Source organism: Paramacrobiotus metropolitanus, unplaced genomic scaffold, assembly GCF_019649055.1.
Source record: "Paramacrobiotus metropolitanus isolate TYO unplaced genomic scaffold, Prichtersi_v1.0 Parri_scaffold0000190, whole genome shotgun sequence".
NCBI classification, from domain to species: domain Eukaryota; kingdom Metazoa; phylum Tardigrada; class Eutardigrada; order Parachela; family Macrobiotidae; genus Paramacrobiotus; species Paramacrobiotus metropolitanus.
Window position 1 is genome coordinate 39,868 of NW_026570410.1, and position 16,147 is coordinate 56,014.

The following is a 16,147-nucleotide window of genomic DNA, read 5'->3' on the forward strand; positions in this document are numbered from 1 at the left end:
CCATATACCGCGGCGGATGGTATGCTTCGTGGTTGTAGATCTTATACAGCCAGACCGCTTCAGACTGCTTCCAACGGTCGTACACCGGCAGGATGCGCAGTTTCTGATACAGCTCGGGTGTAACCCGCTCCTTGTAATCAGAAATCGCCCGCAGTGCTTTCCGCTGTGCCCTATCTAATTTCTCGCGTAAAGCCGAAGATGCCTGCGACCACGTATCTGACCCGTAATCCAGATGTGGCTGCACACAGGCATGGTAAAGGCTCCTACGCTGAGGCAGATCCAGGCCGTCTTTCGAGCGGTTGATCATTGCGATGCCGTAGTTAACTGTTCGCAGTATGTGGTCACAATGCACACTCCACTTCAGGTTGCGATCAATGTGAACGCCTAGATACTTGATATGCTGAGGCTGGTACAACCGCACAAGTACAGTATTTATTTACAGTAAAACTAAGCAAGAGTAGGACCCATAGGGAAACAAAACGGAAACATTAACAGAAAATGTAGGTACATTATACGTTGTGCTTTGTACAGGAGCGCCAATACTGGCATCGCTCTGGCCTAATCCAAAAGAAGGGACAACACTAACAACACTGACTGACAAGTTGTACTGGCACTGCTGCCAACCAGTGAAGTCTGTCAGTCAATTTCCGTCTGACAGCAGAAAACAGAGCATTGGTAAGCTTAGCTAATACTCAAAAATCGCCGGTTCATGTATACTCTACAGCACGGGACATCTTATGCCGCTCCCGAGACACTCAACCTGCCGGTGCCATCGCCTTCAATCCCCGCCCTCCAGGCTCTCATCCAGCTCGCGCGCCATCTCGTCCAGCGTGTTGTCGTCGTCGCTGAAGCGCGGCCCGTCCTCGCCTGAATCGCCAGCCGCACTGGAGCTGGTCAGACTGAGGTCCTCCTGTCGCAGCTGCTTGGCCAGCCGCACTTCCGGCTCCTCCTCGTCCTCGCTCGACTCCAGGTCTAACGAGTCCCGCTTCCGTTTGGCGCCCCGCTCCTCTTCATCCAGCAGCACGTCGGCCTCCTCCGAGCTGGAGCTGCTCTCCAGGTGCCCCACGGCCCAAGCGCTCTCTGCAATCAACACCACATCGTACAGTAGCGCCACCTCCAATTGCACGACAACAAAGCAACGCACCGTGCGGCAGCCCGGAGGATTTGGACGGTGCGTGTTCAGAGGCGAATTCCTCTTCGTCGTCCTCCTCACCGATGGCGTCGTCCACCTCGTGATCCATGCAGAGGATGTCGTCGGCCGACAGACCCGACAAACAGCTGACTGACCGCTCCACCGCCGTGGGACGCGGGCCCGCTGCTTCCTCGCGCTCCCGTACGGCAGAATAACTGGCGCCGTCCGCCGCCTCCTCACTCTTCTTCCTCTCGCCTTCCTTCCCCACCGCCTTGCCTCCGTTCACGGCTGCGTCGCTGCGCTGGGGGCGCCCGTTGCGGTGCGCGTCCACCTTGGCCGCCAGAACCAGACCGGCGCTGCTACTGCTGCTGGCCTGACTGAGGGGGAACAGTTTCTCGTCAACCCGCTCCCAGCGTCGCACGCACTCGGCCAGCCAGTCAGCGTTGACGACATGCACGTGCCTGCAAGCCAATAACCACATAACAACCACCGTTAATCACCGATTAACTCCACCGTATACTGCGATGAAGAACAATTACGTACATTTCGCGGGCTTTGTGGACCTTTTCCGTGCCATCCTTGGCGGCAATGAGGTGCGTGGTGTAGTTCTGTGGCTCGGCGGCTTTGTCCAGCAGGCTGGGCTGCGGCACCGCGCCAAAGGACCGTACCAACGCTTCGGCCTTGTCTCTCTCGGGCGAGGGAGTGTCGCTGGGGAAGAATCCGGAGAAGACCAAGCGGCATCCCTGGAGGACCTTCTTCCGCAGCGCCGGTATCACTTCTTTGGTTTTGGGCAGTCGCCGGTTGCTGGTGTCGCCGCTGGCCGTCTCAGAGGATGCCGGATGCAGTTCGTCATACTGGCGGTAATACTCGGCGTGGATGTTGATGAGAATGGTGCGCAGATAGAGGAGGTAGTCGTCGGCGTCCCCCTGCGTCTCCTCCGCGGCACGGTCGGCAAAGCGGTTCTCGTACTGGTGCTTGGTGGCTTTTCCGAGGGCGCTTCCGCCTTCTCGGGGGCGGCGGCATCCAGCTGGATGGCGACGGCGTTCTTGGGGAAGGGCGCGTTGATGTCGCCGGTGTTCTTGAAGTAGGAGTAGGGCCGCACGTGCACGAGATTGGCGGCGTAATTCCACACGTCTTCGCGGTCGTCGATAATGCAGACCATGTCGTCGCCAACCGGAAACAGGTCCCTATACATGCCAACAGGCAACAGTTATTACGGGCAACAGTTATTATTAATCTAGCAGGCTCTGCGCACTTGATATTGGCAGTTTTGAGACAGGGGTCGGAGATCTCATCGCGGGACAGGATGCGATGGGAGAAGAATGTCTTTGGGATCGAGGATCTCGGCAATCTTGTGGGCGTACATCCGGTTGCCGAAGGTGCAAATGTGCAGCTGGTAATACTTGAGGAGGTCGGCGAGGAAGTCGAGGGTGCCCGGGCGCAGTTTGGTGTGGTACCAGGGATTGTTGAAGTGGCCCTTGGACAACTGGAAATGGTGCACGTTCTGCAGCCATCATTGAAGGTCTTCATTAGCAAATCCCACAAAAACGAGCAACCGCAAACTAACCTTCAAGTTATTGTTGACGGGAGCAATGGTCGTGTGGATGATGGTCTGGTCCAGGTCGACCAGCAGGGCCAAGCGCCGCTTGCCGATCAGGTACACCAGGTCGTCCTCGCCAATGCGCTGAGCGATCTCCTTGCTCACTTTCAGCTCCGATATATTGTGCACCTACCCTAACAAATTTGTAAATAAAAAAAATTGCGCACGTATCAGAGCGGGTATACAGGAAGAGCCAAAGGTGCAGTACACCAAATAATTTTCTATTTCAGTAATTAGGCAGTTATTGCGTTGATGGTTTAGAAGCATGCTGACTACAATTGCAGTATCTCATACCTACAAATTAGACAATGCTATTATGAGAATGACTGACGGTGTTTATACCATTGTTACACCCGGTGCTGACTCCGACTTCCGGTTGCCGTTACCGGATCCACTTTAATTTCCAGCCGCAGGTCGGCGCCGCCGGCATGCGTATCTCATGGGACAGCCAGGCTTATCCGCATCTGCGCATCACGACCGCTCTGCAAATATCACTTGTTCTGTGAATCTGTAGCCAAGCGCAACCTATTCAAGCCCAGTCAATCTAATCACTGAGTAATCATACTGTAATATTACAATTTTTTTAAAATGCGCAACGTCCTGGCAGCACTATCCAGCGCTGTCACCCTGGGGCGAAGGCTCCCGACAAGTACAGCAATTTCAAAACCGTACTGAAAATGACGCACTGAAATTCCATAAAAATATGCTTTTGCATAATTTTGTTAGGAATGTAAAAAGCCGGAAACCTCGCAAAACCTTCCGAAATATTTCTGGAAAGAATTATATTATTATTATCAACAAACCGCAATGGCAACAGTAAGAAAGTAAAAAAACCCTGATTCAGTATTCACTAGTGACTATTCACTACGGTAGGTTTTCCAGATAGACCCGCCCCTGCACATAAAAAGGATAATAAAAACGCCACCAGAACGGTTCCTTGTACCCACTACCCAGGCCTCTAACACTTGAACAGAATCTCCCCTGAACGCAAAGTAATGCGTTTACACTTTACCTGCTCGTGAGAATATCTGTGTTTTCGGTCGGGATTGAAACAATCAAGAGAGATCAAGCATCTGAATTTTCCTTCGTCAGATTTGGATATTTTCTCGTCATCTTGCCAGGAATTCCATAGGTAAACAACACTTACTTGGCCACGAGAAACCTGCTCTCCAACGCGCACTTTGAATTTGGTGATTTTGCTTTCTATTTAAAAAATGCATGAATTTGTACTTAAAAAATGTTTGCGGGCATTTTTATTTTCAAGATCCAAGCACTTTTATGTATATTGAGGTACCCCTGTTTCGCCGACTCACTATTGATACTGTTCGTATACCGTACCTTGTTAATGTTGAAATTTGTGCATTATTCTTGACCTCTTCCAAAATCCAAAGTACTCGGTTAGAGACCGCCACTTTGTGGACCACCCGGTACGTACGTAAGTACCGTACTTGACGTCATTATTTTGTTTTGTCTAATAAATCTGTATTATATATTTGTATAAAATTAATAAGAAGGCGTGTGGTTGTACAGTATTGTACAGAGCAGGTACATGTTTCATCCCACTACAGCACTCGCACATTAATGACTATGGCTTGGTTTCGACATTAAAATGAGATACAATTAGTACATAAGGCGGAAACGCTCAGTGGAGGATTGCAGTTAATCATTTCATCGGCATTATTAATTTGGCCCACAAAACTAATGCGATCATAAGTCATTATAACGCAACAAGGACAGTGGACACCCACACAGAACAACTCAAAGGAATAGCTACAGAGGCAGCAACCGCAACTGTCGCGAGAGACAACAAACTACCCTGCCAACCGACCACTCCCTTGGCCGAAACGTACAAAACAGCAGCAGCAGATTCCTCTATCTTAAGTCAGTTAGACAAACAGACCAGACCAGCCGGCACGGCCGAGGGAAGCCTCTTTCCATCCATCCACTCTGTGGCGGCTGTCCCGTCCCGCTCCGGCTGCTCCGCTCCTCTCCACTACCACAGACGCCGATTCAATTCAGCCACACACCAAACAGAACCACCACCAGCTGCATCCGACGCACACGCTCCGTCCCGTTTCGTTTCCTTCCGGTCCGGTCCGCTCCGTCGCACGCAGGCCGAAAGAACCAAGCAAATCACCAATCAGCACGCGCAACATATTCCGCACTACATGGACAGATAGACGCTTCTCTCTTCCGCGCATTCATTCCATTCCGCCGCCAATCAACGCCAACACAACAACAACGCTAACACACTAAGACAGCTAAGACAACAAGACACGTCATTCCCACAACAAAACAATTTTTTTGTCCTTTTTTACTGTTAAGCAACGTCTAGTTAATTTAGCAAAAGTAACAAAACAAAATCCAACTAACGGAACGGGTTAGTAAAGTAATCAATTCCAAAGTGACAAAAACTAAGATACTCGTAAAGATAAAGGATAAAAAGCGCTCGCGCAAGTCCCTTCCCGACCAGACTGACGTCTTTAGCGGGCGTCCCCCTCCCGCCCCGGGAGGAGCGTCCCGTGTTGAGCCACAATCAGTGTGTGCAGATGCCTTCTGAACTCTTCCGCGCTCCGCAACCGCGACGCGAGAACGGAACGCGACGCCGTCCCCGCCTCGCTTCGCTCGTGTCCCGTCCTCTCCCCTCTCTTTGGCATGTGAAGCAGCGCAGGACAGAGAGTCCGTCCCCGCTCCGCTCACGGACTGCTCAGCAGCGAGGCGTCCTCGTCGTCGTCCGAGTCGGCACCGAAGCGGCTGCAGCGCTTCTTCCATTTGCACATGTTGCACCACTCCGACTGCTTGTTGATGCCGTACACGCCGCGGCACTTGCGCTGGCTGCTCCGCTTACCCAGCCGCTTCTGCACCGCGCGTCGCCGAGCCGCCGCACCGCTCTCTTCGTCACCTGACAATCAATTCAATTTATTCATACTAATTTGATTAATATTCGATTGTTTTATCCTCAAATAATCACCCACACATAATCGATCAATTATCATTGTAATTAATTCTGTGCAGTAACAGTAACTTGATAAATGATTGCAATAAATAAGTAAGTAATCGGAAAGGTTACTGCAAATTATTTTTGTTAAATAACTGGATAATCACTATAAATAATAATTATATTCGATAACTGATACACTGTTCTAATAATTTCGTAAATTGATCAGATAAATCTAATAATCTTGTGAAATAGTTTGTGCTTACCGATATGCGACGAGGGCGGACTAGGTGTCTTGGGGACACTCTGGGCGGGCGCCGGCCCGGGTTTCTTCTTCAAAAAGGGCGGGAACATCTTGGTCTTCTTGTACATGCGGTCTTGATGCTGCTGCTTGACCAGCTTGCCGATGCAGGACATCATCTCGCCCACCTTCTTGGAGGCGTCCATCAGGCCGCCCACCTTGTGCTTGCGCTGCTTGACGCCCAGCAGCTTCTTCTTGGCGTTGCCCTTCATCGTCTTCTTGTACAGGCCCCCCGCCCCGCCGGCCGCCCCGTTGAGGCGCTTGTGCTTCTTGTAGGGCCCGCGCTTGTAGGGGTAGCCCAGGGGGTTCAGCAGGGGCATGCCCACGCCCACGCCGAAGTCCAGTCCCTCCAGCGGCGGCAGTTTGGGCTCGGGCAGCCGCGCCGGCATCTCCAGCTCGATGCGCATCTCGGGCGTCAGGTGGCTCAGGTCCACCGAGGAGCACCGCGACGACGAGCCCGACAGGTCGCCCCACATGGAGTCGTTGTCGTCGCTGTCGTCCATCGCGTCCAGCTCCAAGTCCAGCACCGACGCGCCTAACCAACAACAGTCCAATGTCACACACTTTGACAACAAGCGCTCCATTGTGCAACGAGGTGTGCACTGCACTTTGCCCGCCCTGACATCACTTCCGCATGCGTTCGTCGCATGGGAAGGGCGCGCAGCCTTCACACCCAAACTCTATCGCATCAATCTCCTTATCTCCGCATACAAATCAATTCATTTATCGGTTCCTTGTCATATATCGCTGGTAATATTACTCTTAAGTTAGAGTTTTTATTAATATTTATTTTTTAACGTATTACTTTTTCGGCTAATTTTGTGCGTAATGTATTGGTTGAATAATCTTACAGGGCGGTGGGGGAATGCAGAGGGGCTGCGGCGGCATCTGGAAGGCGGGCGGTGAGGCCAGCGTCCCGGTCAACTTGCCGGGCAGCGGCGAACACGGTCCGGACTCGCTGCTGATGGAGTTGGAGCGCTGCAGCGGCAGGCCCACCGTGGGCTCCGGGTAGCGGCGCATGAAGCCGGTGAAGACGTTGCAGGTGAGGTTGGCGTCCCAGATGAGCTTGACGAGGGTGTTCAAATTGTCGTCCGTCAGGCGGAAGTGGGCGCGCCCGCTGTGCATCATGTGGAACTGGCCGATGTGCTTCTCCATCTGCTCCAGGCTGGCGTAGACGATGAAGCAGCGACTGCACTGGAACAGCATCTGCCCGATGGACTCGGTCTTCACTTCCACGGACACGTCGCTGTAGTTGGACTGGTTGGAGTTGGAGGAGGCCGCGCTGTTGCTGCAGCTGGCCGGGGACAGCGGCCGCGAGCCGGGCACCGCGTGCGACGAGGGGGACGCCGGCGCCGAGCTGGGCACGTCCTTCGTCGCTCCTTCTGCAAACACACAGCTTGCTGGTACATTTAACGCGAAAGGCTTTCTTGGCCGGTGCATCTCGGCTGTGTACACTACAAATTCTACAATCGCTGTGTTATCTATCTCCTAATCAGCGAAAATACCGCGTATTCACACATTTCATTTACTTTTCCCGGCCTGCGCCTATCAATTATCATTCCTTGGCCATCTTTTGCCAGCAAACCAAGCGTCCCTCGCTAACTGCGCAACCAAGAGTTGACTGGCCCATTTACAATACAAATTAGCGCAATCTGACACACTTCTCTTCACAGTAAAAAAGGATGCGCCATTATTTTCCCTGCAGGCAGGATTCCGGCTCAATTGCCATTTACACTGTTTGTCGTAGTTCGCTCTGCCGAGACAGTCCTGCGCTAACAATAACAACGGCACCGGTTTGACGCGTTAAACTGTAACGTACATCCTCCCGAAGCATCCTACATTCACTGCATTCACTCGCAACCTGCCACTGAACTTCACCCGATTGCGTCACAAGCCGGATTTACGGCTCTTTCACAACACTCCTCAACGGTTTTACTGCCCGTGATAACACACCAGATAAAATGTACTATGCAAATTACACGACTATTCAAACAATCAAATTTGAATACTACGGCCAAACGCGCAAACTGATAACTTCCATAATTTACAACGATACAGTTTTGTATCCAATGCGGCTACGTTGATAGGTAGAACAATACAATTAAATAATACTTAATCAGCTACGTAATCAACACAATTTCACACAAGTAACACAGCTCAACTAACGACCACTTCAGTCCGAAAGTACTTTTCGCAATAATTGTAACCATGCAAATTTTCAACTTTAACACGCGTCGTGAGTCTGGCGCCATAAATAATTTTCACACTGTTTACTGTTTACAAAATTTATTTTTGAAACATTAAATTACTGAAAATAACTTAATAGAAGGGCATGATTTACGTTATTTTAACTATTTAATTTTCAAGGCTGTGCTTTTCATAAGTTTAAAAGGAAATTAAATGTACGGTCAGACCAGCAATGATGAATAGGGTATTTTGACATAGCGTATGAAGAATCGCCGTGAGAAACGTACACATTAAGGAGTTTATTACGGTTGAGAAGCGCTGAGTCTCTCTCACTCACCGAAAATGTGATTAGTCCCGTGGGCATAATTGGTCTGACTCGGCGCTTGATTGCTGGAAGCGGGAGACGAGTGGAAGGGCTGCTGACGATGACAAATGGCCGGATGAGTGAAGGTGTCCGCTGGGGAGGGCACCAAGTCGCTCATGGCCTCCTCCAGCGCGTCCAGACTGGCGGCCAGGCTCAGCGGCAACGGCGAGGCCAGCGGCGACTCGCGACTGCCCGGCGAGGTGGGCAGCTGCGCCGTGAAGGACTTGAGGAGGTCGGGATCGTCGGGGTCGATGCCCTCCCAGCCCGCCACGTCCTCCAGACAGTCCATCAGCTCCGACAGGCTCACCACCGACTCCCGCTCCTCCGACTCCAGCTCGTCGCAGCCCGCCGCGTCGTCCCAGGGGTTGGAGGACACGGCCGAGGCGTTGGTGTCCAGCGAGACTGAGCGGATGACGGGCAGGGGCAGGGACACGGGCAGGGGCGGCGGCAGGACGGGGAGGGGCGCGGGCAGCGGGGCCAGCTTCTTCTCCAGGGCCAGGGGGGCCGGGGCGGGGGCCGGGGCGATGGGCAGGACTTTGAGGTTGAGTCGCGAGGGATTGTTGGTGATGATGAGCTGCGTGGGCTTGTTGCTGTTGCAGTGCTGTAGTGCGGCTGACGGGACACTAAGCAACCTGTACTGTGGCTGTGCAACTGCAGCAGACTGCGCTGCGGTCACGCTGGTTGACGACTGGACAGCTGCTTTGACCTTGAGGCTGGCCGTCGCCGCGGGCTGGCAGCGCAGGGCGGACGTCTTGGCCAGCGTGTGGCTGTGGCCGTCGGATTTGATGATGATGGGCGTCTTGTTGGAGAGGACGCCCACGGGCAGATTCAGCGACAACGTGGGCATGTTGGCGCGCGCGATCTGGATGGAGGATGTGGAGGGGGATTTGAGTTTGCTCTCAGTGGCGATTACAGTGGCCATTCTCTCCAGCTACACTGCTCATACTCTCCTACGCGGAAGGAAACAAAGAGTCAGATAGATCAGCGATTGATAACAGCTGCTGCACGATAGATAACAGCTACTCAATGCCACACCAGCAACAGTTGCGAAATCACTGGCACACACAACTAATTTGCCAACTCGACGCCGGTTGTCTGCGTTTCAACTTGAAGCAGGCAGTACAGCGCTATCCGGCTATCGCTATCAGATACGTTTTTCCTACGCTGCAGTCGACTGTATGGCTATGCTGGCAAACGTGCGTGCAATCTGCAAAAAGCTGCAGTCTGGTCTTCTGCCAAGTCGAGCTGTTTCGCCGAATGCGGATTCACCACTCGATGTCGCAATCACGCCGGTTCTGCCTGTGCGCTGTGTGTGCAGGCGAAAACACGTACGAATACGCTGCAGTGGCTGCACACAGCAGCAAGTACGTACAACACACGGCCACCATTCAACACACTGAACACACTGCTGCAGCTTTTATTCACATGTACGGCTATTTGCGCAGGCCACGGCACGATTCCAGGAAACAATCCAACTCGGCGAAAGTATGCAAGCTCAACTAAGCGGAGAAACCGGTTTGCAACAAAGTTTGCTTGAAAGTCAGTAAAGTTGTAGCGCTAATGATACCCAAGCATCGTCTCATCTTCAAAACCCAGACAATCGCCTAAATTCAACTACAGCATCTGTCTGGCCCCATTCATTGCACTTTTGGAACAATTATTTACAACGAAGATTTAATTTTTGCAGGGCAGCTAATTATTATCCCAAGCAACAAAACGAAAAATTAAATTCAACAAATTTCACTGGCCAATTTTCTTGAAAATTAATTTCTCTTTAGCCGCTTTGTTGTTAGGTACGTATTCATTTCACAGTGGATACTCATTTCATATTAATTATTAAACAAATTTCAACCACAATTGAGCAGTTACTGGTGACTGGAAAGTGGAAACAATACTTAATTTAATAACATGACTCGTAAAGTTATTACTTAATTATGCAGTGAAATTTCACAGTACTATACACTTAATTAACTGCTCGTATTTAATCAGACATGACATTGTTGCTCATGTTCTTAAAATTATGGCTAATTTCGCAAAATAAATACTTTCTCAGTTACAAATTTCCATTCAGCGCAATTTCATGAATGAGAAGCGAGATCTCATTCATCACGTGCATGACGTACGAGTACGTAGTAAAATTATCAAGATCAATAATGAGATTACAGAAATACGTACAGTACTGAAAGATGCAAGGAGTACAATAAGCCGTTAAGCAAAATGAATACTTAAATAAGCAATCATTTGCCCTTAGTAACGCAATGCACTCCCATAATAATTCTCAAGCCATACCTCTTTTTACTGAATTCTTACATGTTAACTCCTTAATCAACATTCAGCACAGCACGCCTTTGACTACGACAGAGAAGAATCAATAATAATGTCACAGACTCACAGCATTAATCTGCGCACTGTTTAATCTTTACACTTAATTTTCCGTCTATCAATTACGGCGATGTAGGGCGTTAGCTTCCCGTCGTCCGTAGCCAGTCTTTATTCTGATTACTTTTAATTATGTCCGTTTTGCAAAGGAATCAACAGCAGGTGCAGCCAGTGCAGCTGTACCCAGTGTACTGTTAATAACTGCTCTGCATATTATTACAGTGTACAGTATACTACTCGACTGAGCCGCGCTCTTGTGAATGGCCATTGTCCTGTCTAGTGTCCCTCGCTTTAATATCGCGCGCAAATCGCCTATCAGTGCGATCTATAGCCCGGATTAGTCAGCGATGCACGGCGATCGCGAGGATGTGGGCTGTTTAGTCTGGGCCGAGCGTGAGAACGCCGGCGCGGAAAGGAACCCGGAAGGGAGTTGTGTCTCTGCTCTGCGCTACTCGCTGCTGACTCGTCAAGGGCAAAAAGATCACCCCGACCAACACAACCCGATCGATGAATAAATCATCAGCCACACAAAAACTCACTGCATTCCCCAGACACCAGGCCGCGCGTAGCCTCTCGTGGCAGCGCTTTGACGAAAAATCAATCGACCGTCAACTTTTTGCAACCTACTACACATTGTGCATCTGCGTACGCGCGTAAACAGGTGTTCGCTGGAGTAGTACTACTCACGCACACCGCGCCAACGTACGGTTGCCGTGGCAACAAACGGCCAAGCAAAGGACAAGGACTCGCAGCCAAGTACGTTTGTTTAGCCAACCGGTTTCTTTTTGAGCTGATTCACTTGCATTTGTTATTACGCTACAGTTCCCCTGTCAATAATCGTCCGCACACGCTGCACTTTCCGCCAGATAAGTGAGAAGACAACTCTACTCTGCTTCCTCCATTCCAGGGGCGCGCTGCACTTGAGCGCGCTACGCAACCCCGTTCAGGTTGCTCATCCCCGTTGCACGGAAACCGTCGCCTTGCGCTGGCAAGGCAGCCAGAGCGTTTACCCGCAAAAATGACTGACAGCATTACTTTCATTCCTATTCAAACGGCTCTCTTCAAATCATTTCAATACCAACAATCAATGTGATTTTGCCTTTGTTTCACATTTCCAACTGATTTCAGCCATGAGCAAACAATTTACTGACAACCATGGAATTCGTACGCCTTGTACTGTACATAAGGATAGGATAATCAGTCAAACGGTTTTAACGGGACGTTTTTTTCTTAAATATAACTGACTACAGATTCAAAATCAGCACATTTTTATAGCCGGGAAACTATTTTCCAGAACTACTTTAAACAATCAAAAAAACCTGACTGCCATCCACAACCACAAGAACCGCCCTGGGTGGTTGCAATGGAGTCATAGTCAAAAACTTTTATTTTTGAAAACTGTTCTTGGAAGGATAAATTTCTGCAGCACCACCTCAGAAATTTCTTTTTATGAAATTCTTCATTCAGAAACCTCCAACAAATTTTCTGTCAAACATCTGAATAATCACTGTTAATCAGCGTTATTCATTCGAGCCGGAAAAAGTTTTCAAAACGCAGAAAATAAACTTTCGCTAGTGACTCCATCGCTACCACCCAAAGAGTTCACAACTTCACGGAGACGGCAGTAGAAATAATATTAACCGCTTATGATTTTAGAAAATTGTTTCCAGATCAGAAAAATTCGTTAATTGTGAATCTGCAATCAACTTTAATCAAAGAAAAAAGGTTGCCATAAACGATACGATTGTGGTTAAATGTAAGTCACCGACTTAAAACTATACTTCACAGCTAATATCAATTTATACCATTAACACGAACTTTCACAAAATCCCAAAATAAGCATTAACGGTAACTAAGAAGGTTGCGTAACAGTAGCGCAGAAACAGCCGTGCGAAATATCTCAGACGTCATTTACGGCCCGTGTAAATCCCAGATCGTGACAGCTTCCGCTGGGACATTTTGTGAAACGGATACAGTCTGCAATGACTTTGTACACAGCCGTGAGCAGATCTCAGAATACGGGCGCTGCACCGTAGTCTATTGCGTTCTGCAGTCTTCTACACAGGCTGGAAGTGGAGACTGCTACCCTACTCTATCGCTCAACATACGGGCAATTCGGCAAGCACTGGCCAACGCTGTGTGCGAGCAAGAACGCAAGAACGCCGGTCGCCTCGCCGGGCCATTTCGCAATCGCGACTAATATGCCGTGTCGACTGGCCTGGCCGGGCCCAGCCGCGTTTACATTCCGACGCACAACGGCTGTGTCCACGCCCCGCTCACTCAGCCTCTTGCTCATCAGCTGGTCAGCGCCGGAAAGCATCAAATCATCGAGAATATGTCTGTTCATTGGAGTAAAGGCTGCGGCCTTTACTCTTTAGGCTTTAACCTGCTCGGGACTTGTCTTCAACAATTTAATTCGACCTTTTTACATGTCTGTGATTTTCATCAGCATCGATGACGCTTATCGCCAGGAAAATCGCCAACTGCAGTCGGAACGAGCCGGCGAAACCGGCACTTATCTGGCCTTCTAAATCTCTCAATGGCCGGCGCAAATGCATGGCTGCTGCGCATAAATATCCTCGACTATTTTATCGGAAAGGCAAGCCACGCGGCGGCGCTCATCGCCGCACATCACTGTACTTAGATATCGGCGACGGCTTCGCTGAGTGTGAGGCTGCGAATGCGATAGATAGTTTATTAATAAATCGTAAGTGTACAATTAGAGAAGGTAGAAATTAGGTCGCTCTACTCTGCTAGGCAGACAGTGCAGTCTGGCGGATGAGCGAGGCAGCCGCGGCTGCAGTGCACACTGTACAGCGCAGCCGCTTCATCTGGGCAAACAGCCACTCACGCCCGCAGGCCGCAGCGCAGCGGAGGTTGCAGCCTGCAGCTGCAGGTGGAGAGCGGAGACGGGCTACGTTGCCTGCCATTAAGAGCAAATACTGTACGCTCTAATCAATTGACGAGCAGAGCAAACTTAAAACAAGGTTATCTATCCGCTGCAGATTATGACACCTACACAGCTACACAGGCTGCACAGGCACTGGCTACTATTTATAAATAATCTCCTGGGTCAATAATTTGCGCCCGGCCAGGCTGCCAAGCAGTGCAGCCATGGCACGGACACAATGCAACATCGATACATCGCTGATTAGGGCATTCTCGGCGTTATCAATTATCGCGCAGGCAAAGCGCCGGTGCCGCGCGTTGCAGCACTGATAACGTGATAGCCCAGCCAAACACAGGTATCTCACCCGCTTTTTCTCAACGAACGTCCTCGTTACGCCGCTACGCCAGTGCCACCGACAGGCTGCGTGTATGCATCAGCGCAGATGCTGGCATAGTGAAACCATATGTTGCGGTGCCGTTTAAGAAGAACTAGCCCCTTTTGACTGCCCCCCGCGGGCGCCGGATACCAATACTGGCAGGCGATTACTTTTGCGCAATTACCACCAAATAACTCTTCACTACCGACTGCAAGCCATGCAGAAAAACAGAGAAACGGACACTCTATCCTCGGTCACACTCACGACACGAACATACGGTTGCATTACATACCTGGCGATTTTGCGTGGCAGGCCAGAGCAGACTGCGCAGTTCAGCGGCGCGTAGTGCTGTCAGCAGTTAACTCCGAAGAGACAGCGCGGAAAACTGCCTAAATACAGCGAGAGGCCTCTTGAACAATCCACAACACTTGAAAAGTGGGTTTGCGATTTTACAACCAAAACGAGACCGTCCACTTATTTCTCAATCAGACGCTACTCTCGCTACGTATTCACGTATGACGGTATGCGCTATAGCTATTAGCTACACGATATGGCAGGCTGCAGAATACAGATAGCTGATTTTCATTTACAAGTACAGACATACACCGTCGCATCGATGCGCGTACTGACTCGCATTCCAAAAGTGAAATCGAAGAAATGAATTCCTCCGATAAACAGGCAGCAGCGTTAGCGTCTACATGTGTGTACTGCTGTTGCTGCAATCGAGAAACGCCGGCCGGCCGGCGTTTCAACATCGACAACCACCATTCACACACCAAATATTATGCGCCCGCCTTCGAGCACCGGCGCACAGGGAAAGTGCGCAATGATCGCCAGCAAGACTAACTACACTTTTCAGTTTACTTTACAGACTTTGCGCGAAAAAGCAAGAAAATTAATATTAATTTAGCAATACGAAAACGGCACCCGCCCAACGCCGTCGCTTACCTTGACACACACAGCCAGCAGTCAGGAAACAGAAATGAGCAAGTTATACTGTTATAGTAAGTAATCCACAAAACGAGAAATGAATAAATAACACCCAGTCTGCGCAAATCCTGTCTTTCTTGGTACGAGCCAAGGGAATGAAAAACGTAGAGTTCAGAAAAAACAGGCACACAGTATACCTTAGTGGTTGTTTCAGCACAGTTGATAATAATTAATTAATTACTGAAATGAACCGTTCATTGTGGTGAAATTTCGCAAGCAGAGTGCTGCGTAAATGAAGTGCAGAAGTGGCAGACTGCATTGGGCTGTCTACACCGCGGTGCAGCCGCGTTATTGTAACGCGCGCCGTTCATCGCGGCGTCTGATTGGCTGACTGCATCTCTCTCTGCGCCCTATGCTGCGCTGTCTGAGCTCAAACCGGAAAGGCAGCCGTGGCAGGCGGCAGGGCGGGCGCTGGCAGGCAGCACGCTGCAGCCTGCAACTGCGTGCGCTGTGCGGAATGAACTGGAGCATAGAAACCTGGATAGTCGCGTACATTTCTGGCGTACTACGAGTCCTCATTCTGCAATCAGCAGCCAGTCGATGATGTCATAGGCTGACTTACCATTATTTTTCTCTTCCGCCGCGTGGCCCACTCTCATTTTCTTCCCGCGTTGCACCGCTCCACCGCCACGGATAATCCAAAAGAAGATAATCAACAGGAAATATCAATAACACGCTTTGAATACCGGCTTTAATGTTAAAGGCCAATACGAAACCTCGACGGCCTCTACGATTCAGTCGATGACTCGATACTTGCTGATACTGCGTGTAAAATTAATATTTATACAGTATCAATAAGACTTAGTATTAAATTATTATTTCATGTATTTAAATATTAAAATATTATAATATTTAAACATTTATGCAACCGTAATATAAATTTATACATCATATGTACCACAGTAAAGTACATCATTCGTACAATTAATTTTATTATTATTAAATATTAACAATGTAAGTGCTAGTATTGCAAATATTTTTAAATGCACT

At 49.7% G+C, this 16,147-nt stretch overlaps 2 protein-coding genes and 1 long non-coding RNA gene across 7 annotated transcripts; 1 reads left to right on the plus strand and 2 right to left on the minus strand.

The window, feature by feature from the left end:
• Positions 1-418: 418 nt before the first annotated feature.
• On the minus strand, positions 419-4,888 carry LOC129600711 (uncharacterized). Its single transcript, XM_055499273.1, is given in 9 exon segments — positions 419-1,080; positions 1,145-1,593; positions 1,676-2,046; positions 2,079-2,319; positions 2,388-2,459; positions 2,461-2,636; positions 2,700-2,861; positions 4,633-4,725; positions 4,796-4,888. Coding segments are annotated over 9 exon segments (1,959 nt in total). The 3' UTR covers positions 419-778.
• LOC129600706 (uncharacterized) lies at positions 4,379-15,853 on the minus strand. 5 transcript variants are annotated; one of them, XM_055499266.1, is made up of 6 exons: positions 15,720-15,767; positions 14,460-14,556; positions 8,496-9,472; positions 6,823-7,353; positions 5,937-6,506; positions 4,379-5,634 (listed from the first exon to the last, which is right to left on the minus strand). In XM_055499266.1, the coding sequence occupies exons 3-6, from the start codon at positions 9,442-9,444 to the stop codon at positions 5,429-5,431; spliced, it is 2,256 nt and encodes a 751-aa protein (XP_055355241.1). In that variant the 5' UTR covers positions 9,445-9,472; positions 14,460-14,556; positions 15,720-15,767; the 3' UTR covers positions 4,379-5,428. The 5 variants fall into 5 exon arrangements, with proteins under 5 accessions (XP_055355241.1, XP_055355242.1, XP_055355243.1 ...); XM_055499267.1 differs by lacking the exon at positions 15,720-15,767 and adding an exon at positions 15,116-15,434; XM_055499268.1 differs by lacking the exon at positions 15,720-15,767 and adding an exon at positions 14,772-14,799.
• LOC129600709 (uncharacterized) lies at positions 9,047-12,042 on the plus strand. Its single transcript, XR_008692115.1, has 4 exons — positions 9,047-9,886; positions 9,968-10,061; positions 11,124-11,657; positions 11,724-12,042. It is a non-coding gene; the product is annotated as an uncharacterized LOC129600709 (long non-coding RNA).
• Positions 15,854-16,147: the final 294 nt, after the last annotated feature.